This window comes from Periplaneta americana, chromosome 9, assembly GCF_040183065.1.
Source record: "Periplaneta americana isolate PAMFEO1 chromosome 9, P.americana_PAMFEO1_priV1, whole genome shotgun sequence".
Lineage (NCBI taxonomy): Eukaryota > Metazoa > Arthropoda > Insecta > Blattodea > Blattidae > Periplaneta > Periplaneta americana.
Genome location: NC_091125.1, coordinates 127,081,134 through 127,105,572, shown reverse-complemented (window position 1 = coordinate 127,105,572; position 24,439 = coordinate 127,081,134). Strand labels below are relative to the sequence as shown.

Here is a 24,439-nt window from a genome sequence, read left to right as displayed (position 1 = left end):
TCTAACGTTGAAATATTCTAATTGTCTTAAAAATTAGGAGCTAAAATAATTTTTTTGTAAATCAAAAGTGTGAATAAATAAATGTGTCAGTTTCAAAAAATTATTGTGCTTAAACTAGCCTAGATATCATGAATTTCTCAAAGTTAAAATATATCCTGTGAATGACGATGCGTACGAAAAATATGTTTAAATGTTATGAGCAATGAATATGATGATTATATCACTAATTTACATAACTGAGATAAAATTAAATTCGAAACTAGCATTCTGATTAAGCTGAAAATTTGCACACAACTAATTCGTAATACATCCAACACACAGTTAAAAAATGAAATAAATACGATTGAAACTGTAAAATTTTCAAAACTCAGTCGTAGTGTCCCTTAAACTTCTGCCAGATGAACGTGTAAATAGAGAAAACATTGATAAAAAATGTGATTTGCAGTGTTAAGTTAAACACACATACATCAGTGACATGAAATAATATTAATTTGAATTTTAAAACTATATTACAATAAATATGGGAAATGCCTGTTATTATTTGGTTGAGAAGCTTTCGTCATCTAGTCGTCTGTCAAAAAGTCTGAAAGTTAGAATTTATAAAACAGTTATATTACCGGTTGTTCTGTATGGTTGTGAAACTTGGACTCTGACTTTGAGGGAGGAACAGAGATTAAGGATGTTTGAGAATAAGGTTCTTAGGAAAATATTTGGGGCTAAGAGGGATGAAGTTACAGGAGAATGGAGAAAGTTACACAACGCAGAGCTGCACGCTTTGTATACTTCACCTGACATAATTAGGAACATAAAATCCAGACGTTTGAGATTGGCAGGGCATGTAGCACGTATGGGCGAATCCAGAAATGCATATAGAGTGTTAGTTGGGAGGCCGGAGGGAAAAAGACCTTTGGGGAGGCCGAGACGTAGATAGGAAGATAATATTAAAATGGATTTGAGGGAGGTAGGATATGATGGTAGAGACTGGATTAATCTTGCTCAGGATAGGGACCAATGGCGGGCTTATGTGAGGGCGGCAATGAACCTCCGGGTTCCTTAAAAGCCAGTAAGTAAGTAAGTAAGTAAGTAAGTAAGTAAGTAAGTAAGTTATATAGTATATAGTATATACTATCCTGAAATATATTATGTATAATACACAATTTCTATTACTAACACAGCATGAAATGTTATACAAATTAAAAAGCGGCAGGGGATTTATGAAATCTTTATTTTTGTTACGCAAGTTTTAGGTTAGTCGGTATGTAACTTTTAGATTAGGTAATGATGAATTTAAGGATAAAATAAATACTACCACAAGCAGGATGAATAGACCAGCGTATAGATAATTATACAGTATGGACACTTCGCGTCGGTACCTTTGATATAGCAGGTCTGATTTCAAACCAGTTTGAGCGTGAGATTCTTCTTTCTCCCAGGAGTTGGCACTGACATCACACTAGCTAGCAGTCGACACAGCGGAAATATAACACATACAATTAATATATCTAGGTACATTATGTACGCAAAATAAATTGGATCGATGAAATAATAAATCCGTCATTAACTGTAATGTTTAGACTCTAGAGTTCCTTTGTAATGAGAGTTGAGACGTTGACCCCAACAACAATTAAAATATGTAATGATTTGATAGCGCTGAAAATGGAAAAACAGAACTCCTATGAGAAGTAAAACCATATACCTATATTATATTGTATACAGATATTAAACGAATTTGATACATAATTTTATAATGTATTATATTATTTTATAATATAAATTATTATATATAAAATATAAAAAAAATATTATTACAACTAGTTTGTTACTGAGAAATAAGGAAAAGCTGTTAACTTGAATTTATTTGAAGCAAAGCGTTACTGGATTTTACAATAAGGTAGGCGATGTTTGGATCCTGTGTCTCACCTCTATACTCAATTATTATCTTGGCGTGTGCTCGATTATACTAACCTCTAGCGCTTGAAAGTGGAACTAAACGCTGTCGCACAGAGAAACAAAACAGGAAATTTCGTTCACTGTCCATTCTATATAATCCCTATTCGCTGAGTAGACTAACCCAAAATGATATGACTTAGGGAGACGGACCGTATTGAAAACCTTGAAGATCATTAATTGGAGATGGAGAAAGACAGACCGTTGGGAATCCACAAAATTCATGTTACACTTTTATGTCAATAATAATAATAATAATAATAATAATAATAATAATAATAATAATAATAATAACATTATAATATAAAAATAATAATAGTTTTATTTTCCCTGGCAGAGTTAAGGCCATCAGGCCTTCTCTTCCACTCAACCATGGTACAACGAGTGACGTCAGAATTTACAGCCATCGCCAGCGTTTCTGGCGTGTGTCCTTAAGTAGAAAGCCAGTCAGTGAGCATTTGTTGCCAGTGTAGTTGAGAACGGTATCACCCAAATATAGGTTACGTCAGCAATCTGCCAATCACAGTGTTTGTTGTCAGTTTTATTGTCCATTCACTGCGACAAAGGCAAGATACTCCCACTTCTCGCTTCTGGGGCGTGTCCTTGAGTACTTCGCCCAGTCAGTGGCATCTGTTGCCACTTCGCCTGAGAGAGGGTGGCACCCCCTAAACAGAAGTCACGTCAGCAGTCTGCCAATCATAGTTGTCAGCTTTCTCTCTCACACAATGCGACAAAGATAAGAGACTCGCTCTCAACGTTCCCACCACTTATTTTACACACCAGAAACGGTGGCTTTGGTTATACAGAAAAGCCTTTCATGTCGAAACGAAACGATTTTACTCTCCTTGTAGGTCGAGTAGGCTATAGACTTCAAATCACGTAAAAAAGTAGAATATAGTCATATTATCTTCGAGGTAGAAGTAAAATTCGAATGGCCAAGTTTGAAAATGCTTCATATTGTCATGATTAATTATATTTTATTTTACTCCTTGTAATTATGAACTATGTTGAGAAAATATATTCACTTAAGAATAGAGCTCGGATTTGTGTGACATATCATATTTTTGTCCTGGCAAACTTAAGTTAAATTAAACATATTTATAGGTTTCCAGACACGGCTTTTATTGGTCATTAAAATTGTATATTTTACTATATTTTAGCATAAAGTCATATTTGACCAAAAATGGCATAAAATTATATTTTGGTCATTTTACTATTAATCGTTTTAACAGTTGTCAATCACACGTTTTGTTTAAATAATGGCAGGGGATGTTGTGTGTATTTCTTTATTTATTTTGGATTTTCTTCTGTTATAAATATTTTGGTGTTAAACTGAAGTTTGAAGATAACTGGATTCGCCAGCGGTAAGTTGTCAAAACACGAAGGCCAAATTTTTGCTGGTCGGTCACACCTCCTCCTTCTTCATCGCTCCCAAACATATGACGCTTAAAAGATTCGAACTCTGCTGTTTGACTCTATTATTATCTTAGCTGTAAAAGAAGTTTAGTCGTGGAGATGACAGACGCTGTATATTTTCCCACCTCTCTTTTCCTCCTTCTATTTTTGTAACTTGAACAGTCCATTTTTGTCAATACAATGAGTTAATACTAAAAAAAATATAGATTGGTGAATAAAATGTTTCCTAACTAATTTTTGGAGAATACTTAAATTCGCTTAGCGTCGTATTTCCTAGTTTTTGTGTCATATTTTATAATTTTTTTCCTCGCATAAATACATGGTTATTTTCAGAGTTTTTGTGTCATACAAATCCGATCTCTACTGTTGAGTATTAATACAATTCAATTAAACAAACTTCAATTTTAAGCGTGTTTAATTATTCAGTTAAATAGTTATTAAATGTCAGAATTTTCCAGCGAAGTGATTTGTCTCTGACTGTTAACAGATAGTCCATCGTTGGTTTTGTTGCTCAGCGTGATGTAACAAGTTGAGATGTAAGTGACTTGAGAATTGTCAGAGTATTCCACCCAGACATCCTCTGCTTTAGGACTAACAGAAATTTCTTCTGTGTCCTCGACTGATTCTGAATTAATTCTAAATGCGCTTAAGTTGTGCATTTGGGCCACATTTGCACCAGGCGGGTCAAAACTTGTTATCGATGATTTACTGCAAAATAAAATAAAACCAGTATGAGTAAAATTCATTCAGAAACTTTAATTTGTTTATTGAAAGGTTGTACAACCCTGTTTACACTAACGAGGTTCTGGCGCCCGAGTATCAGCGTGATAACTGCACATCTAGAACAGACGAAACGCTGTTCTCTGTGCCTATCTAGAGGCCGAAAGGTGGAGCCTTACCACTAGACTTGCTTCCTATGTTGGCCAGCAACCCACTGGGAGGACTTTTCTTATTGCTTTCAAATCTCATAAAAAAAGAAACGGAATTATATAACTAGAAAGATCATGTAAACAGAAATCCCAGGCGAAGAATCCCTAAGGAGAAGTTGCGGTGTTACCCCAGAGCAGTAGTCGTCAGCATTCGCTGAAATGGGTAACGGGTAAACAGTGCATCGTAATATATCCTTCGTTCAGCAGGAAGAGAGAGAGAGAGCATACCCGCCAGCAGCCACGGCTGCACCGTAGTGCAATCTCTTATTCGCGGGTAAGTGACGCTAGCTCGAGGGTGCACTGTGCTGATGACCGCTTCCCTAGAGGAAGAAGACCTATTGGACGCCCGGCTAAGAGATGACACGTGACCGAAACGGACCACGAGGTCTAACACTTGGCTGGAAGATGATGATGATGATGATGATGATTATGATTATGATGGAAAGGTTGTACATTAATAATACTTTATACAATGGGCTCAATTTGGAAATGTTGGTGATCTTTAGTTCTGGATTGGTAAAAATGTATAAGTTAATGTATTCTGTAAGAGAGTTGCATGCAGTAAGTCGAAACCTGACAGCTTTTTCTTAGCCCGTCAACAAAACAGAACTTTTTTTTATTGACTGGTGTCGGAAGATGTTATAATCCGGTACAGGAACGCCAAAGTGTAAAAGTTACAACATTATTCTACATACATACATACATACATACATACATACATACATACATACATACATACATAAGTGTTTTGTCCATGGGCAAGTCTTTCACTGCAAACCCAGCATTCTCCAATCTTTCATATTTTCTGCCTTTGTCTTACTTTCCGCATGTGATCCATACCGGTATATCTTAATGTCGTCTATCATATGATATATTCTTCTGCTCCGAACTCTTTTCCCGTCTACCATTTCTTCCATTGCATTCTTCAGTAGGTGGTTTCTTCTCAGCCAATGACTCAACCAATTCCTTGTTCTCTTTCTGAACAGTTTCAGCATCATTCTTTCTTCACCCATTCTTTCCAACTCAACTTCATTTCTTATTCTGTCTGTCCACTTCACACGCTCCATTCTTCTCCATATCCACATTTCAAATGCTTCCATTCGTTGCTCTTCACTTCGTCGTAATGTCCATATTTCTATCCCATACAATGCCACATTCCACACAAAGCACTTCACTTGTCTTCTCCTTAGTTCTTTTCCAGAGGTCCGTAGAAGTTGCTCCTTTTTCTATTAAAAGCTTCCTTTGCCAGTGCTATCCTCTTTGCACTTCTGGGCTGCAGCTCATGTTACTGCTTATGGTACATCCCAAGTATTTGAAGCTGGTTATTTGCTCTACTGCCTCATTTAGAATTCGCAACTTTACCTTCTTTATTTTTCTTCCGACAACCATGGTCTTCGTCTTGTTTGCATTTATCTTCATCCCATACTACTCACAGCTATCATTTAGATTCAGTAGCATACCCCTTAGTATCGTCTCCTCTTCTGCTAACAACGTCACATCATCAGCAAGTCTTACGCAAGTCTGCTTCCTCCTACTTTTACCCCTCCCATGTTCTGAAAACAGTTATTCACAAAATCCTCCAAATATATGTTGAACAGAGTAGATGATAAAGGGCGTCACTTCTTTCAGACATTTCTTCTTCTATCCTGACTTTGACTCGTTGTTTCATATATAGGTTACTGAACAGCCTCCTGTTTTTCCAATCCATACTTATTTTCTTCAGGATGTCCGTCAGCTTATTCCAATCCACTCTGTCAAACGCTTTTTCTAGATTCACAAATACTATATAAACTTCTTTATTCTTTTCTAGGTATCTTTCGCCGATTGTTCGTAGTATTCCAATTGCATCCCTTGTACCTTTTCTTTTTTTGAAGCCAAACTGCTCTTCTTTCAACTTTTCTTCCATCTTAGAATATAAATGTCGATTCAGTATTCGCAGGAGAATCTTCACAAAGTGTGATATCAGGCTGATAGTCCTGAACTCGTTACATTTCTTGGCATTATTTTTCTTCTGTATTGGAAGTAACACTGTCCCCTTAAAATCTGCATCCATTCGCCTTTCTAATATATTTTGTTGCATAATGATAGACTTTCCTTCTTGTCTTCACCCAAGCATTTCACTAACTCAGTGGAAATTCCATCAGATCCTCTTGCTTTCCCATTCTTAATTTCTCTTAGCGCTAGTTCAACTTCTTCTCTTAATGGGTTAGGTACAGCTTACAGCAGTAAAATTTTGGAAATATTCAACATTTTTTCATCATTACTGTATCTTGTACAGTAATGAAAGTTGGTATGTCTAAAATACTGTCCTTCTGCTATATAAAAAAAACTATTTTTACGATTTAAAAAAATTATTTACATTTTTTTTTTTTTTTTTTTTTTTCAAAATTCATTTCACTGTGCAGTGATGGATTTCCCACATAACTCAAAAACTATTCAACATTCTGTGATGAAATTTTTTGTGTGCATTTATGTATGTGATATCTACAATATGATGCAAGATCACTTCTCTACCTTTGATAGATTGTATGATAAAAAATAAATTCATCTTTAAAAATGGTCAAATATCAGTATTTAAAAGTGTGTTTTTGGAAAGACATTGATTTAATTCCCCAATATGCTCAGCCAATTTAGAGAGCAGTGCATTATGATAATAAATGATTAAAATAATTTCAGTTTTCTCCTTTAAATATGCAGAAATTTGATCCGAATAAATGTAACTTTTCGTTTTGCAATGGAATTTTACAATGTTACATTTGTTCGGATCACATTTATGCACATTTAAAGGACAGAACTAAAACTGTATCATTTATTATCATAAACACTGCTCTCTTAAATTGACTGAGCATATTGGGAATTAAATCAAAGACTTTCACAAAACACGCTAATAAATGTTTCTTATAAAACAATTTTTATCTCGAAAAGGAAGCAAAAACGAGCAAAATTGTATTAAACTTTTTTGTTTAAAATATCTCAAAGAATAACTTTCTGAAATTAATGACATTACTTAAGGTTCAGCCTGTATAAATATTAATATTCACTGACAGTTACTTTACAAACACCTCGCTGAAATAATTTCTTTCCTGGCTAATACGGTATTGACACGGACTCAAAAAACTCTATTTACCTGTTACAGCCCTATCAGCGGTATCTCAATAATATTTCAAATAGGATCTTGGCATATAATACAGAAATTATACTAGCATGCTTTTGAGTCAACAGTGGTGTGGTTTAATATTTATTGTTATTTTTTCATCACTAGGGTTATGGTTTTACTCGTCGCTTATTCAGTTTGAAGTGAACTACGCAATACTTCCCAGACGGCAGCATTTGTACGCTTTGGCATTTGCTACATCTAGCGGAGATTCTTGATCTTGTTGTTGCACTAGAATTCTTAGATTTTCTCCTTAACTATAGGCTATATCAGACAGAGACATATTCACGTCAAAATTCTTTGCTGTTGTTACAGTATGTAATTTTGACCTGTTTGTTACAAAGTATAATATCAAGGAATCCATGGATGTATAATTCATCCATTGAAAAAAGGAAAATATTAGTTGATACCCTCCTCCCGGGAAATATCATTCGCGCTTCCACGTATGTGTGTGTGCGTGCGTGCGTGCAGTAGTGTTCAGAAGTATTTTGTAGAAAGCATATGTCACAATTACATAAAGATAAGTATTGAACAAAAAAAAAATGTCAGTGGATAATTGAAAAGTATGTATTTCTAATCCATTTAGTAAGAAAATACATTTAGTTTAAACAGTTATCTGGCGTAAAAAAAATTGAAAATTTTTTGGATCAAAGTAATTTGTAATTCCAAGTATGTAGTAATAAAACAAAAATATTCTGGACTCTGAGAAAAAAATCAGTATTTCGTTGCATACCCCCTAGCTTTGATCACAGCAGCACATCTGTTTGGCATTGAATCTACAAGATTTTTAAATCGCTCGTATGGATGGAAGTTGTGACCATTTTTCCAATAAGGTAGCAAAGAACTGATCCTTATTTGAGTAACTTCTACAAAGAACACGTAGATCCAATTTATCCCAGAGATGTTCAATAAGTTTAATATCCGGACTCTGGCTTCGCCAATCCAAAAGTTCGATTTTTTAATGTGCAAAGAATTTTTTAGATGGCTGGAAGTATGTTTTGGATCATTGCCCTGCTGAAAAATCCAATTACGTGGCATATTCTTCCTTCCATGTGAAACCATATTCTTTTCTAAAATGACACTATACAACAAACGATCCATATTCCCTTCTGTTTGGATAAGATGACCAACTCCACTTCTAGAAAACATCCCCACACCATGATGCTATCACTACCGTGCTTAATAGTCGGTACCTGGTATTTTTTGTTGTCTCTTTGGTTTTTTGGTCGACGTACATACTGCACACCAACAGAATAAAATAAATTAAATTTACTCTCATCACTTCATAGCATCTTACACTACTCTGTAGTGTTCCATGTTTGATGCATTTTTGCAAACTCAAATCTGGCCTTTCTATTTTTTAGATTTATGAGTGGTTTTCGTGATGGTCCTTTACCATTTAAATCACACCTACTAGGCGACGTTTTACAGTAGAGACACGTGGATTCAGTCCTTGGTGCTGCTCTAGATCAGCCCTAATTTGTCGAGCCGATTTTCGTTGATCAGCAACCGACTGGTTACAAATTATTCTGTCTTCCCTCAATGTTGTTTCTCGAAGACAAAAGACGTTGGCTTATTGTCTACTAACTCTTCTTGTTTTTACCGTCGACTCCGCACACTTATGAGTTCTTGTGATATACCAAAATATTTAGCAACGCTAGTCTGCGATTGTTCCTTCTTCAAAGAGTATAAAACAGCTTGCCTCTCATCGACAGAGTATTCCTTTTGTTTTGGCATGCTTGCAATGGTCTGTACAAATACACAAGCACTGTATAAATACCTAAACATCAATATTTAATATATATCATGCCACCAAATCAAACCACAAAGTACTAATGAGCTAATGGAACATATTTTATATTGTTATTCTATGAACTTGCCTGTTTACTAGATACGTAACCACAGCAACGTGACGCTACTCATATCCATAGAACAGACATGCCAAAACCCTGCACATTGTGCAGTCGCGCACATTGTGCAGCTGTCTCTGTGCGATGTGCAGTTCCTATTCTCCTGCCTGGAGGGAGTAAATCAGGTTGGAGGGGCGCGCGTCAGGGCTGTACAGTACCTGCAGTAGCAGACCAGCTTTTGTTTCAGTAACACAAACCAGTACGGGTGCTGACTGAGCTGTGACGGTGAATGCGTTATGAAAAATAAAGTGAGGAGTCCAAGATATAACGAAGAAGATGAATCAGGAATCATATATAACATAATTGTTATGTTTTCCTCAGCCAACAATAGATATTTTAAAATGAAAGGCTTTCATCAGCCCATGTCGAGGTAATAGTCATGTGTCAGTTTAGATCAGATTAGTAAAGTTTTCAAAATATGATATTGCCAGCGCTTATTTCTTAATCAGTACTCTCACGGCAAAACAAACTTGACAGTGGCGTTGTTTTGGAGTCTGTACTAACACAGCCATCAAAGGTTAGGCGACTTACGACTTTCATTTCATAAGCTGATAAGTGATGAGAATATAGTGAGGAATACATGTGAGGCTCGTGAGGTTGTAAGGAGCGAAGAAAGCAACTATTTGCAAGGCGGAAAAATTTTCTGGAAAAATATATAAAGGCAAATTTTCCATCTCACGTCACTGTATTATGTTAATATACTTACATGAATAAATCTTTAAACCCGACATAAAGAGAATGTCGTCGCGTAACAGCTTGTGAACTACACTTTTAATTTCTTTGAGTAACGCTTCCAACTTGTCGATACTTGCTCTCAAAGTTTTCCAAATAAACTTTATGTGAATTTAAATTCTAAGCTTGATTTATATTATTTATTAATATTAATGTTAATTTATATTGACATACAGCAAGGAAATGACTTCAGTATAAAAACTTCACAATATCCTACTGCGTGTAATTGATTGGGAGCATAATATTTTCTTCAACATTTGTGTACCATTGGTGCCAGTAAATAATAATGCTTGACGAACAAAGAAACGGTAGGGTCTATTACTTTAAAATAATTAGTACCTACTACGTAAAATGAAATACTTGTTCGTTTTTTGTTGTTTCGAAATTACTACAATATATTTTTCGTAAAATATCTACTATATAAAAATCATGTTAATAAATTATGCTTTACAAACCACTACTTTATAAAGTATAACTGAGTAAACCTAATGTTTCTTGTATTACAAGTATCAAATGTAGACACTGATAATAACTGTGTTTTTTTTTTTCCTTCTGCTAAGTGTGTTTATAATGTCCAAATGCCTATTTAATGCAACACTAGAAGCACAGAATAGATTATTGTACACCCCTCCAGCTAAGAACTGGTAACAGCAACACCTGAATGATACAGTCCGCACAAACCGGCGATCCGCGCACATAAATGTACAATCAGTGCCTCATTTCTGGCATGCCTGCCTTAGAATGACACAGCTGTGTGCTTTGCGTTGTTGTAACTGCATGCAAACAGTATTGACAACATAAAACCTTAACTACAAATACTTTTGAGCGCCACTGTATGTATGTATGTATGTATGTATGTATGTATGTATGCATGTATGTATGTATGTATGTATGTATGTGATTTTTAATTATGATTTATTTAACGTCGCTCGCAACTATTGAGGTTGTTTCAGCGTCGCCGGTGTGCCGGAGTTTTGTCCCGCAGGAGTTCTTTTACATGCCAGTTAATCTACTGACATGAACCTATCGCATTTAAGCACACTTAAATGCCATCGACTTCGGCCGGGATCGAACCCGAAACCTCGAGCACAGAACACCAGCGCTATACCGATTACGCTACGGAGACCGAGTGTATGTATGTATGTATGTATGTATGTATGTATGTATGTATGTATGTATGTATGTATGTATGTATGTATGCATGTACTTACCATGGTTTCTGTAGTGGTTCTTCACTTGACTGAGCACTGTTACTCGCATCCTCTGTAATGTTACAAACATGCTTTTATGAAATTGAAACATACGTGTAAATGCAAAACAATCTTCTACTTCACATGGATCTAAAAAGGGAAGAAGAAATATAATTTTGTCTAAGCCGTTTACCGTAATAGGCCTATTCACTTTCATTGTCCATAGTGAACTTAACCGAAGTTGTTGAATTTTTCTGTATCACGCTTGTGGTATTTCTTGTGATAAATGAAACCTACGGCCAACTATCCTTGAATCTTTCCACGTATTTGTTATGCTTTTATGGGCAGCATATTGAAAATCGATAAGAAGTATACTGAAGTGATGTAATGACTAGAGCTAGGAAGTTGGTACCAAACAGATTTCAGTTGATTACAGCGAGGAGTATAGATGTCACCTGTGTCTCGCCCTGCTACAGAAGATGCACAGTAGGCTACGTTCACAAAAACAAAGCGTAGTGGCATTATGTGGAGCTGTGTAGAGCCGTGAATAGTTTCAAGAATATTATTAATTTATATTAATATTTTATGTTCTGGACCCAGCTACACAGCGCACAAAACATAGCCAACATTATTAATACACATGCATTTAATGAGTGCATTCATATAATTGCATGGATATTATTTGAAGATGACTTTAAATAATAGTAAAAAATGGTGAATCCCCGCTCTTTACGTGCGTGGTTTAAGGCATCATGCCTTGCACTAACGTTACGGAATGAGGGCAAGTTAGAATTTTGGCAAGGAAAGAAATTTGCTCATAAAATTTCTGCCAGTGTATGGGACCGGTATCGTCCTAGCACCGTGATGAATTTGGGGAACTACAGGTTTGGAAAGCCATCTGTAATGGTCATCGTAATAATTATGCTGACCTCTGGAAAAAGAACTAAGGAAGAGACTAGTGAAGTGCTTTGTGTGAAGTGTAGCATTATATGGGGAAAAAACATGGACATTACGACGAAATGAAGAGAAGCGACTAGAAGCACTTAAGAAGAATGGAGCATGTGAAATGTAAAGACAGAATAAGTAACGGAGCTGTGTTGGAAAGAGTGGGTGAAGAAAGAATAATGCTGGAACTGATCAGGAAGAGAAAATAAATTATCTCTTTCACTGGCTGAGAATAAACTGCTTACTGAAGGATGCACTGGAAGGAATGGTGAACGTGAGAAGAGTTCGGTGCAGAAGAAGATATCAAATGATAGGCGACATTAAGATATGTGAATCATATACGGAGACTAAGTGCAAGGCAGAAAATAGGAAAGACTGAAGAGTCCTGGGTTTGCAGTGAAAGACCTGTCCTGGTGCAGAGCACTATGAGTGAATGAATGACTCCCCTAACTGTTGGATAATAATTCGCGTCTGCTGAGGCGTGTGGACATGAGACCAGCAGTTCACTGGTAAAACTTGGTCCTCAATGGTTGTCGCGTCTTGGATTTGTCTTTTCTTTTCTTTCTTCCTTCCTTCCTTTCTTTCTTTCTTTCTTTCTTTCTTTTTCTTTTTTTGTAATGAAATGCCGATGGCAGCCAGTTTCACATTTAAGGTACCATAAGTAAGGTATATCGGACGGTTATGCATCACTTCCCTATATAAATATAAAAACACAAAATAATGGTACTACAAAAACATTTTTCTTGGTTTTCGCGGTAATGTTTTCAGCATTCTTGATCAAAAGTGAGTCTGACATACCAAGTTTAGAATTTGCATTCATCTTAAGGTGAAACGAGGAAAATAAGATTATTTCAGACACCGGCGTAGTTCAGTCAGCTAAGGCGATTGCCTGCCGACCCGGAGTTACGCTCGGAGTGCGCGGTTTTGATTCCCGCATGGTCTGATTACCTGGTTGGATTTTTTTTTCTGAGATTTTTCCCAAACGTCGGGTAATCTATGGCTTACCCTCGGGCTCATCTTACTATCACCAATCTGATCGACGCTAAATAACCTCATAGTTGATTCAACGTCGTTAAGTAACCAAGTAAAAACATTTGTATTTCATTCACGGGAGCGGTTTAAACGTATGAATGAACTTAAATTAGCTATCTCAAATTGCTTCTGCAAATAGCAAGATGTATTTCTCCTACTGTTCACCTGATGATGTAGGTAGATCATTTTCTTAACTTCTTGTAAAGTATACATCAGCTTATTTTATTAAGAATGGAAGTATTCCAGTTCAATATGAAATCAAAACAGCATTTATTCATAATGAGATTTATAAAATAATTACCTAAATTTTTACGAAATTCCACCGTGTTACTATGCGATGTTTCCTGTGTATTTTCCTCCAGATTGTCGTGGTGCAACATCTGAAAGAAAAAAAAAAACATAGGCTATATAGGGTAGAGTGGTATAAATCGCACCGCTTCCTAAATGGCACCACTGCTAGTTTAAAACAAGTTACTGTAGTAATGTGGCATATAGTGGTATCGTTACAATCTACCATATGAACTTCCATCATGTCACTTGATTTCCGCCACTTCTTTGTGTCAGCAGCGTGGTGATAGTGTATATAATATAATCGTTCAGGTGGATGTATTTTAGCTAACATTTTGTAACTAAATAACGGATTTGTATGCAAAGGAATCCATAATCTTAAGATGTTATTGGTTTAAAGAAATATTAAAGAACATTTAACTTAGTAGGATTTTCGAACATGTGGTGATTCTAGGCTAGAATGGAGGAAATAATAAATTATGACGTAGTTTCTCAATTCGCATCACTTTGTAGGTGCCTAATTCGCACCGGTGGGATATGAGCCGTACAAAAGAAGGCCCCAAAAATTTTAACTGAACGAGGAATGCATCAGGTGGGTGCAATATCAAGTGGTGAAAAGGGCGTTAATACAAGTGTGTGTTTTACAAGCGCACCAGGTATTTTGTCCCACCCATGATAATTTTTAAACGTCAAACAGTGCATCCTACATTATCAGCTGGTGCTCCTCGAGGATCGTTATTTGTTTGCTCTGAGTCAGGTTACATCAACAGTGAACAATTTGTTGAATAGTCAAACATTTCATTTGTCACTCAAACCTGCCATAGAAAACAGTGCTGCTTCTGTATGTCCACCTATACGACCCATTCCAAAAATTTAGAAGCTAGATTGTCTCGGGAAAATGGTATGCTCCTGTTTCAGCTTCCTCGTCATAGTACTCATAGGCTCAGCCTTTAGATGTTTCTATCTTCAAACCATTTCAAACAGCTATATCATGAAGCAGTTCTTAGGCAGCTTCTAGATAATCGCGGAGAAAAGGTGAGGCAGTTTACAGTCTCAACTGCTTGGTGAAGCACATGGCAAATGTGTAACAAAAAAAAAAAAAAAAAAAAAAGAACGCATTCAGGAAGTTTAATTGTTAGATAATTTATGCTCTATTTTTTCAATTTCATTCGAAGATGCGTTACTCTTTTTCATTAATTTCAATAAACTTGTAATTTTCATTTATTATATTATTCATATTAAATACTGTTCAAAATGTTCAATATTAAAAGCTTTCCTTCATCCTGTTCCCTGCAGATAAAGAGGTGCGATTTAAGAAACCACAAGTGCTATTTAGCAAACTAGTTGCCTATATGGCACCACTTACAAGTGTTTCGAAAATGTCATTCTAATTAAAAAATATTAAATCAAATTCAAGGATTCCTCTTTACATGAAAGGTAAACGTTCTGGGAATGTATCTCTGTAAAGGAATGCAGAAAATAAAAACTGTATTGTTCAATAATAATTATAAATGCTAAAGTGGTGCGATATAGGCAACCTTACCCTACATATCTCCATGTATTATGAGTCCCTATCACCACGGCATGGCGCGCCCTCAGGTTGCGGATAGAGGAGACGGCCTCCAGATGTGGGTAGCTGCGAATGTATTGAATAAGCAGTCGTGGACAGCCGATAACGAGTGGTCCTTCAGCTTCGGGGTTGGGCTAAGGACTAACAACCCATCACCGTAGAAACAACTTGTTATGAAATCATGCAATAAGCCTCGGAATGGGACTGATTCTCTGGCACAACCACAGCCTAGATGGGAGGATAATATTAAAATGGATTTGAGGGAGGTGGGATGTGATGATTGAGACTGGATTAATGTTGCACAGAATAGGGACCAATGGCGGGCTTATGTGAGTGCGGCAATGAACCTCCGAGTTCCTTAAATGCCATAAGTATGTAAATGCCACATATCTAGTGCTGTCACTCACCTGAGATTTTACTCTCAGTTAATCTGTAATACCACACATGTTAGAGTAGTTGTGTTATTTGAAGAGTAGAACCGCTGGAAGTTGAAAATAAATCTTATAAATAAACATGTACTAGACGTACAGGTAAGTATTTTTCTGACATTAATTAACATTTTCTTTTTTGTTCATTTGAATTGTTTAGGATGCCGATATTTGAAATCCAAGATTTCGACGGCTATCATTTCGATATATGTACTACTACCTTGGGAGTGCAGATATTATTTTGATACACGGATGATATTATGTCCACAGACAAAATGTTCATTTTTTTATGTCCACAGTCCAAATGTCCAGTTTCTTCTGTCATTTATATTAAAGTCCATTAATTTATAGGTCCAGTTATTTAAACACCACTACATTACAGGACCATTTGTAGTTGTATCCAAAGATGGTTTGTCCATAATTTAAAAGATCTACAAATTTGAAGTAAAAACCAATTAAAAAAACCATCAGTCTGCTATTAACATGATGGAAATAATACAGTCAACAAGATGTACATTATTTGAGAATTTTAATATTACTTAATAACTGTAATTGTAACATTATTCAATTATAAAAATACATTTAATTCGCTTCATTATCGTTTTCATCATAAGGAAGTTCTTCTGCATACAGTTTCAACCGATAACTAATGCCTCTAATATATCTGTCAATGTTACCGTTTTCTCTATGTACATAGTAATTCAGCACCATTTTCTCAATGTGTCTTGAATTTAATACATAGGATTTCTTTATGGGATGACGTATTGCCCTATGACCTGACATTAATTGATATATTAATAACATATTGTCATTTTGGTCCTTCTGCAAATTTTCGACGAACTTCTATATGTTAGCATGGTGAGTTACTATACATTTTTTAAATTTGGAGTGCCATCCTTCTATTGTATTAATTGTCCTTTGAGTCCAATTCAAGACTAGGTTATAAACATTCCAGACACGCTGCATCAACATCTAGGTTATTTAGCGTCTGAATGAAATGAAGGTGATAATGCCAGTGAAATGAGTCCGGGGTCCAGCACCGAAAGTTACCCAGCATTTGCTCGTATTGGGTTGAGGGAAAACCCCGGAAAAACCTCAACCAGGTAACTTGCCCCGACCGGGATTCGAACCCGGGCCACCTGGTTTCGCGGCCAGACGCGCTGACCGTTACTCCACAGGTGTGGACGGTACTTTTTATGTATAATGATAAATCTAATACTGACTCTCCACATCATCAGGAACTTCATCAAATGTATACACAATATGCTCCAGTGGTATGAAACGTATGGATATTAACTTTCGGATGTCATTTCTTACTCTGTTATTTTCCCTGTTATTATAAGCAGCCTTTAATCCAAGTTGAACAACATGACGCCAAATGGCCTGACAGAAGTGGAAAAGACAACCTTTTATTTCTGTTCTGTAAGGTTATTATGGACATTATAATTTAATCAATAGATAGTAAAAGTCATTGTATATAATGTATATGGACATAATTTCTTGTGGACATATTTCTTTGTGGATTAAATGTCTATGGACATTATGTTCAGTGGACAACACGCTTGAGGACATAACGTGATTATGGATATTTTTTTCTTTGGACTTGATGAAAAATGGACATAACTATATTGGACCAATCATCCTGGAACCATTATTTTTAGTACTATCAGTAATATAAAATTACAATTCGCAGACTTTACAAACATTGAAAATTTTACGATTTAAGATATAATATGCAGCTTGAACACATCTGATGGCTGCTTATACTGCCTTCTTATTCTAGCAATGCTTCTCTGAAATGATAGGTGACAGCACCAAATATACTATGTTTATCCGTATGTAGGCCTATGCTCCAAACTATGAAAAAAAACAACAACGTTGTTCTTTCTATTTTGTGCCAGCGTGACATATTAAAGTGTCTTAGGCAGAAACTTGTGTGAGAAACTCTTGTGGATAAATTCGTGAAACCTATACTTAGTTATGTAAGGAAGTTCCACACAAAAGTCGTCCGGTTTTCTTGTTCTTTCAAGAGAAAAAAATATAATGGATTGACGAAGAGGAAGAAGAATCTATTAGAGTAGCGAAACAAACTAATATTGTAATCACATACTACAGTCATAAAGCATAGGAATCAAGATGTATAATAAAATTAGTTTTGTTTCGTTGTATGTCTGATCATGAGCACTGCCCCCTTTCTGGGACTTATAAAATCTGCGCGACAAAACATTTTCCCAATGCTGTACAAGCTTAATTTTGTACTGAGATATCATTCATGTTTTCATAATACGACTCAGTTTAGTATAGGCTAATGTTATTAAGAACTTAGTTATGAAATTAGATAAGATTGTGCTGTGGCATGTTTTTTATTTATTGACATTAGGTGTATTAACTATAAACGAATGTTTATGAATTCTTAGACCTTGATAAAGATTTTCTTGGAATCAAGGCTAAGTCCAAAGACTCCGTCAATGGAATTTTTCCGCAATGTCATCATGAACTTGTATCCGAACAGTTCTCTTCTTCCTTGTGTTCACACTAGAAGGCTCTTCATTTCGTTAGAAATAATCTGGAAGATGCACAATGTTCTACTTCCGGCGTCATGATGTCACCACATCACGGAAACCCCACTTATTTTTCCGGTACCGACAGTTCAATATAGCTAAATTTCCTGTGGTTGGTATTATTTTTTATTTAAGTTTTTTTTATTTCATGCAGTAGAGTTGTTAATCAGGTTAATTTGATTATAGTTTTGTTAGATTAGTACTGTAGATTTTTAGTGTCAGCATAAGATTAAAATTATATCGAATTATTATTTTCATTTCCAAATATTTGTAACATAAACAAATATATCACACTAATTTGCACACCACACCACTTCACACACAGACGCAAAGGTCTTAACATAATTAATATTGAAAATATTGTAAGGCCTTTCGAATACGCTAATTGGAATGAAATCTCATCAGCTGACAAGCAAACGTTCTGATGGGGGCAGATAAAAAAAGTTAAATTTTCTTCTTCACCACGTTAATAATGTCAAAAGAAGTGCTTATACAAATTTTGGCCACTCGATCGCAATTACGAGGCCGTCCAGAAAGTGATTTTGCCTGGGGTCGTTTATATAAAAAAGCACAATTTCATGGAAATATTTATTGAAACAGATACAGCAATTGTTGGGCTGTTTGTCAACATAACTCCCATTGGAATTGAGACATTTGTCATACTATGGGATCAATTTTTGTGTCGTAGAAGTCAGTCGCCTCAGATCGGAATCATCGTTTGACTGCGTCTGCACCTCTCTCTGTCGATTCCATGATATGAGAAATGTCTCAATTCCGATATAAAATATGTTAAAAAATAGCTCAACAATTGCTATGTCCGTTCCAATAAATTTGTCCAATGAAATTGTATTTTTTTTTCTGTTAGCGGCCCCTGGCGAATTTATTTTTTACGGCCCCCGTAACTGCGGTCGAGTGACCAAAATTTGTATAAGCACTTCTTTTGACATTACTAACATGGTGGAAGAAAAAAACTTAACTTTTTTATCTGTCTTCATCAGAACGTTTGCTTGTGAGATTTTTTTCTTCATTTTACAAGGTGTAGTATGATAAAAATAGCTAAATGAAAGCAGTAAATCTTACAATTAAAAAGTATACATTTTCCCCACTCTATTTATTAGCGTCTTTTTCACTTTAAAAGAGAATGGCTAATGACTAGATCTAGGCTCTGATGATGGTGTACAGTATACACCGAAACAGCTGTAAGCTCATATAATTAACACTAGTAAGTTTGCCATTTAATCAATCATTTATAAGATGTTCTACATTTTAAACTACACGTATTCATTTTATTTCTCAGTATTAAAAGCTAGAGTGATGAAACTTGACATACTTATTCATTAATATCTCTTGTGAAATAGAGCATTTGATTGGCTGTCTACAGCACACTGTTTTATTGCTAGAGAATTATAAGTAAAGGAGTATTATTTTTACAAATGAACAAAAATTAGAGTAAGATATTACTACTGCTCCATTGCACAATATGCATTGTTAGGTTTAAGAAAACATTAGTTCAAAAAAGATAATAATTAAAAAATATATATATATGATTTTCACACAAAAAAAATTAAAAAAAGAATCAAGATGAGTTTAATTTTAAACAGTGTTTGGCTAAATGATTGTAATTATTTACAATGTGTGATTATGATATTAATATGTGTATTAAGTAAAACTTTCAACTCTCTAGCTCAAAAATGGTGGTTTTTAGAAATTTCAGAAGTGCACCACCTTAAAAATTTAATTTCTGTTGTGATCAATCTTGTTTTCATCTTGTTTTCTAATTGTTCATATTCGCTATTATGTGTTATAACTGTAATTTGCAAATATATTACGTATTTTTATTCTGGACGATTTATGAACTTGCTTTAACATCCCTAATATCTTAGAAAGTTTTTTAATTTTTCTTGGAATATCCTTTTGCCTTTCAAATGACAAGTCGCAACTCATGTAATTGAAGCTATTCTCAATACTACACATGAGGACAGAAGTTGGGCACAAGCTTGTCTTCCTATCAGACTTGGAGGTCTCGGTATTAGAAAACTCAGTGACATCTGTACACCGGAATTCTTGGCTTCTGCATATGGAGTTTTCGATATCATTAAATCTATTTTTCCTTCATTCAGTGATGAGGTCGAAATCTGCCATTTTCCGGAGGATTTGGATAGGTGGAATAGTACATCCAGGAACTCTAATCCGCCAGCTCATCCAGGGACGTCCAGAATTGTTGGGATGATATAATTATTAGGCACATCCTAGAATCTCTTGTAACATCTTGTACATCAGAAACAGACCAAGCTCGACTTTTGGCTCTACAAGAAAAAGAAGCGAGTTCCTGGCTACAAGCTCTACCTTCCCCGAATATTGGAACGCTGATGGACAACAAGTCTTTTAAGACTGCAGTCGCTCTACGTCTTGGATGCGAAATCTGCCTACCACATAAATGTGTATGTGGGGAAGTTGTCGACACTTTCGGTCATCATGCTCTGAGCTGTGTCAAGAGTAAGGGACGTTTTTTTTAGACATTCAACAATTAACGACATAATCAAGAGAGCATTAACATCTTCTGGTATCCCTGCTATTTTAGAACCCACTGGGATTAGTCGCACGGATGGTAAGCGCCCTAATGGATTAACCTTGGTCCCGTGGAGCAGAGGAAAATCGCTAATGCGGGATACGACATGCGTGGATACCTTAGCTCTATCCCACTTGCCGTCAACTTCTAAAATCGCAAGTTCTGCAGCAGAATCTGCCGTACGCAGTAAACGTCATAAATACGTATATCTAGTAGACAATTACACCTTCATCGTCTTTTTTGCTGTCGAAACAATAGACTCCTGGTGTAAAGAAGTAAAAGACCTGGTTTCCGAAATTGGCAGAATTTGGTGACTGTTACTGGAGACCCTCACTGCACCAGTTACCTACGGCAACGAATAGGAATAGCCATCCAACGTGGAAACGCAGCCAGCATGTTGGGAACCTTTCCAGACGCCAATTCTCTGGATGAGATTTTTCTTATTTGAATATCTGAAAGAAAGACAAGGGTGAAGTACGAAGCCCTGTAGAATGAAGATAAAACTCCACTCACGGGAAGATTCGGACCACGGACCGCTTCGTTGGAAAACACACGCACTATGTACAGACAAATAGTGCCATGCATAAATTCAACTGTTACGAACTGTGTAACTTATATACAAATCGATTGTAATTCATTTTTTTCTGATACGCATATATTAAATTTATTCCTTCTAATATTTTATTGGCGTCCGCAATTTTGGAACTTATTGGCTCTTGATCTTTGAATGCCATAATGGAATTTTTACAAGAAATGTTCGTTCCAATTTATTAGAGTAGAATGTTACTTACGAGTAATATGAATATTCATTGCAGATTATCTTCTGATCTACATAATATAAAATGATCATCTACTTATAATGTTGAGTTTAATGTGGTGTTATTTTTAATTTTAATTTTTATCATATAGGCTATACTAGTTCATTCCGAAGTTATTTTAACGTATACATTAATCCTGTGGTGTTCGGGTAAGTGGGTATATGTCATTTTTTTGTCCAGGTGAAATTTTGTTCTCCAGATGAACACACAAGTTAAATTATACAAGTGGGTGTGCAAAAAATCAGAGAATACAAGCAGTTGATGTGTTTTATTTGTGTAGAAAATTATTTTTAATGAGGGTTCCAAGTTTAATTTTCATTTATCTCCGAACTCATTTTTATGACTTATCTCCCTTTACCCAAACACCACAGAATTAAGGCCCGTAACAAGGGGCAGCCCTGTCTAACATTTCTATCGCTTTGTTTTGGTTGTTACAAATTTTTATTTTTATCACATTACTCTTGTTTCTTTTATGGATAACATATACATATAACTACCCTACAATTCTTAATAGGAGCTGACGGTTAAATATGGTGAAAATTAATAATTAAAAAAAAATCCTATAAAATAGTTTAATAAAATTTAATGCGCATTTAAGGCCTTGTCAGATGTAGTGACGCCATTTTTAAAGCTTTGGTGCACATGGCTTTTAAATGAAACTGAACTTTGATTGCAATTGTCCGTAATACTAATTTTTTACTTTATTCCGTTAAAAAGTTAATATCTTCGTAACTATTGTACTTGGTATAATCATTCTTTGAGTTAGGAAACTTTATTTTGGAATGGAATTTTGTTGGTTTATTGCAATTAAAAATATGCCTTCATACTTCAATAAAAATACCTCTAAAGTTCCTTCTCAAAATGTATGTAGTTGTTTTTCTTAAAAATTTTAAAGCTATTATTAAACTTTTGCTCTAGACATTTTGAAAAATGTGCTTTTAGGAGTAAAATGTCATAGAAGTTTTGAATTAATCTTCTTAATGGCTGAGATATATCTATTTCAGTGAATTACTGTGTCCTTGTATTTTTTTTTTTTGGAAATTTTTATCCTATTTTTTAAACATTGATCTAGAATTTAAGTTTTTGTAGCAATGTCATTTCTGTGTACGAAAAATGAAAATTGTACATCAATTAAAAATTTAAAATTCCACTATCCTGTCCGCTTAAAGCAAGTCAGAAGTCTTGATTTTCGGATTGTATGGAATGGTTTTTGTGTAATATAGAAAGCGAAACGTTATAATTTGTTTGGGTGCATAATTAATTAATTTAAATATGTCTTTGGATAATAATTCAAGAAGATAAACTAAAGTGAGTAATGCTATTCCCAATATGATGTAGACTTAAATTGCTACTAAACGTACGATATTGTATTCCTGACATTATATTATATCTACATCGCTTCATGTATATAAACCTGTGAAGAAATAGTAATATGCGTTACAAGAGCGGTATGTTGAAGTTTTCTTGTTCGAGGAAAAGTTTGAAAAAGCGAAACGTAGTTGAGATTTTTTAATTTCCGAGAATTGAAAGAAAACATACCGCTCGTGTATCGTACATTATTTTTTGCGAAGATCATTTATTACATACCTGAAAGAGGAATTTTTAATTAGTAGCAATGAAATCTCCATCTTGGTTTCTGTTCAACGACGGCAAATTTGCAAAACAAAAATATCTATCTTCAACATTGTTGCTTTAAAATGTTTTCTGTGTTTACAATAGGCTACTCCAGCAGGCCGTGATATACGTCTGTCTTTTTTTTTCCCCAGTCTATGATGAGTCTGGAATCTAGTTGCTTTCTTAATGTTACTTGCATCACGAATGCAGTAACTTTAGTGGAGTTGTAGAGTTTACTTAATTTTTGCAAATATTTAAAAACAATAATTAACAGTGCAATTTAGGTAAAATTGCAGTGGTAAGTTTCCAATTTATAATTATTACTATATTGAACGTCTCTAAAAATAATATGTTAAAAGCCTAAAGCAGTAAAATCAATATGCCACTTAAGCGGTAAGAAGAGGGAAATTGTTATGTGTGTTAGGTTGGGAATACTGAATGTGGAATTTCAGACTTTCCGCGGATTGGTTTTGTGCGGAAACCAAGCAAATACACACGATCTCGCACAAAAGTAATATTTACGCAATCACTGATAACCAAAGTTATTAAACTTGTGAGCGTTGTTACCAATATTATAGTTAAACTTACCTCCATGGAATCAGGATCGTAATTTTCTTTGATATATTCGTATTTCGTGTTACAGTAAAAATGTATAGCCTTGCCTAACTTCAGCAATCGTCCAATGCAGTCCCTGTCTCATGGAAGTCTGTTCAGGAAAAGGAAATGTGTGTCTACTTATCACGCACGATGAGGAATGTGTTATCGTCTTTCTGTCACACTCATGGTTTTCTGGGAGAGAGTAATTTTATTCTTAAGTTATGACTGAATTAACTGTTGTGTAATATCTGCAGGAAATACCTTTTACATCAGCTTCAAAATTAAAGAAAGAATTATGTGTGGAATGCTGAAGATATGCATGGTTAATTATTTCATTTATATTTCCTTGTATCGTTATATAGAAAATAATTCTGAGAACGTAACAAATAAGAATCTTTATTTTTTCCCTAATAGTTGAATTTATCGTCTTTGCCAAATGGATATAGATTTGGATATTTAACTGAATAAGTGACGAGTTTCCGTCCAAAGTATGTACTATATATCTACAGTTATATTAAAAACTATCAGTTCTTTAAATAAATTTAAGCAGCATTCGTTCAGAGCACCAAATAATATTGATCATTCTAATTTTCAATTTTTAGTTTATTTAACGACGCTGTAACAACTACTAGGTTATTATTAGCGTCGATGGGATTGGTGATAGCTAGATGGTATTTGGCGAGATGAGGCCGAGGGTTCGCCATAGATTACCTGACATTCGCCTTATGGCTTGGGAAAA

At 35.2% G+C, this 24,439-nt stretch overlaps 1 protein-coding gene across 1 annotated transcript; it reads right to left on the bottom strand.

The window, feature by feature from the left end:
- Positions 1-2,250: 2,250 nt before the first annotated feature.
- LOC138706465 (uncharacterized) lies at positions 2,251-23,850 on the bottom strand. The gene is made up of 4 exons (XM_069835795.1): positions 23,692-23,850; positions 13,557-13,635; positions 11,300-11,351; positions 2,251-4,071 (listed from the first exon to the last, which is right to left on the bottom strand). The coding sequence occupies exons 1-4, from the start codon at positions 23,695-23,697 to the stop codon at positions 3,801-3,803; spliced, it is 408 nt and encodes a 135-aa protein (XP_069691896.1). The 5' UTR covers positions 23,698-23,850; the 3' UTR covers positions 2,251-3,800.
- Positions 23,851-24,439: the final 589 nt, after the last annotated feature.

Coding starts and splice junctions, on each gene's coding strand:
- LOC138706465 (XM_069835795.1), bottom strand. Junction 11,352..13,556: donor GGAATTTCGTAAAAATTTAG/GTAATTATTTTA, acceptor GTAACATTACAG/AGGATGCGAGTAACAGTGCT. Junction 4,072..11,299: donor GAACCACTACAGAAACCATG/GTAAGTACATGC, acceptor TTTATTTTGCAG/TAAATCATCGATAACAAGTT.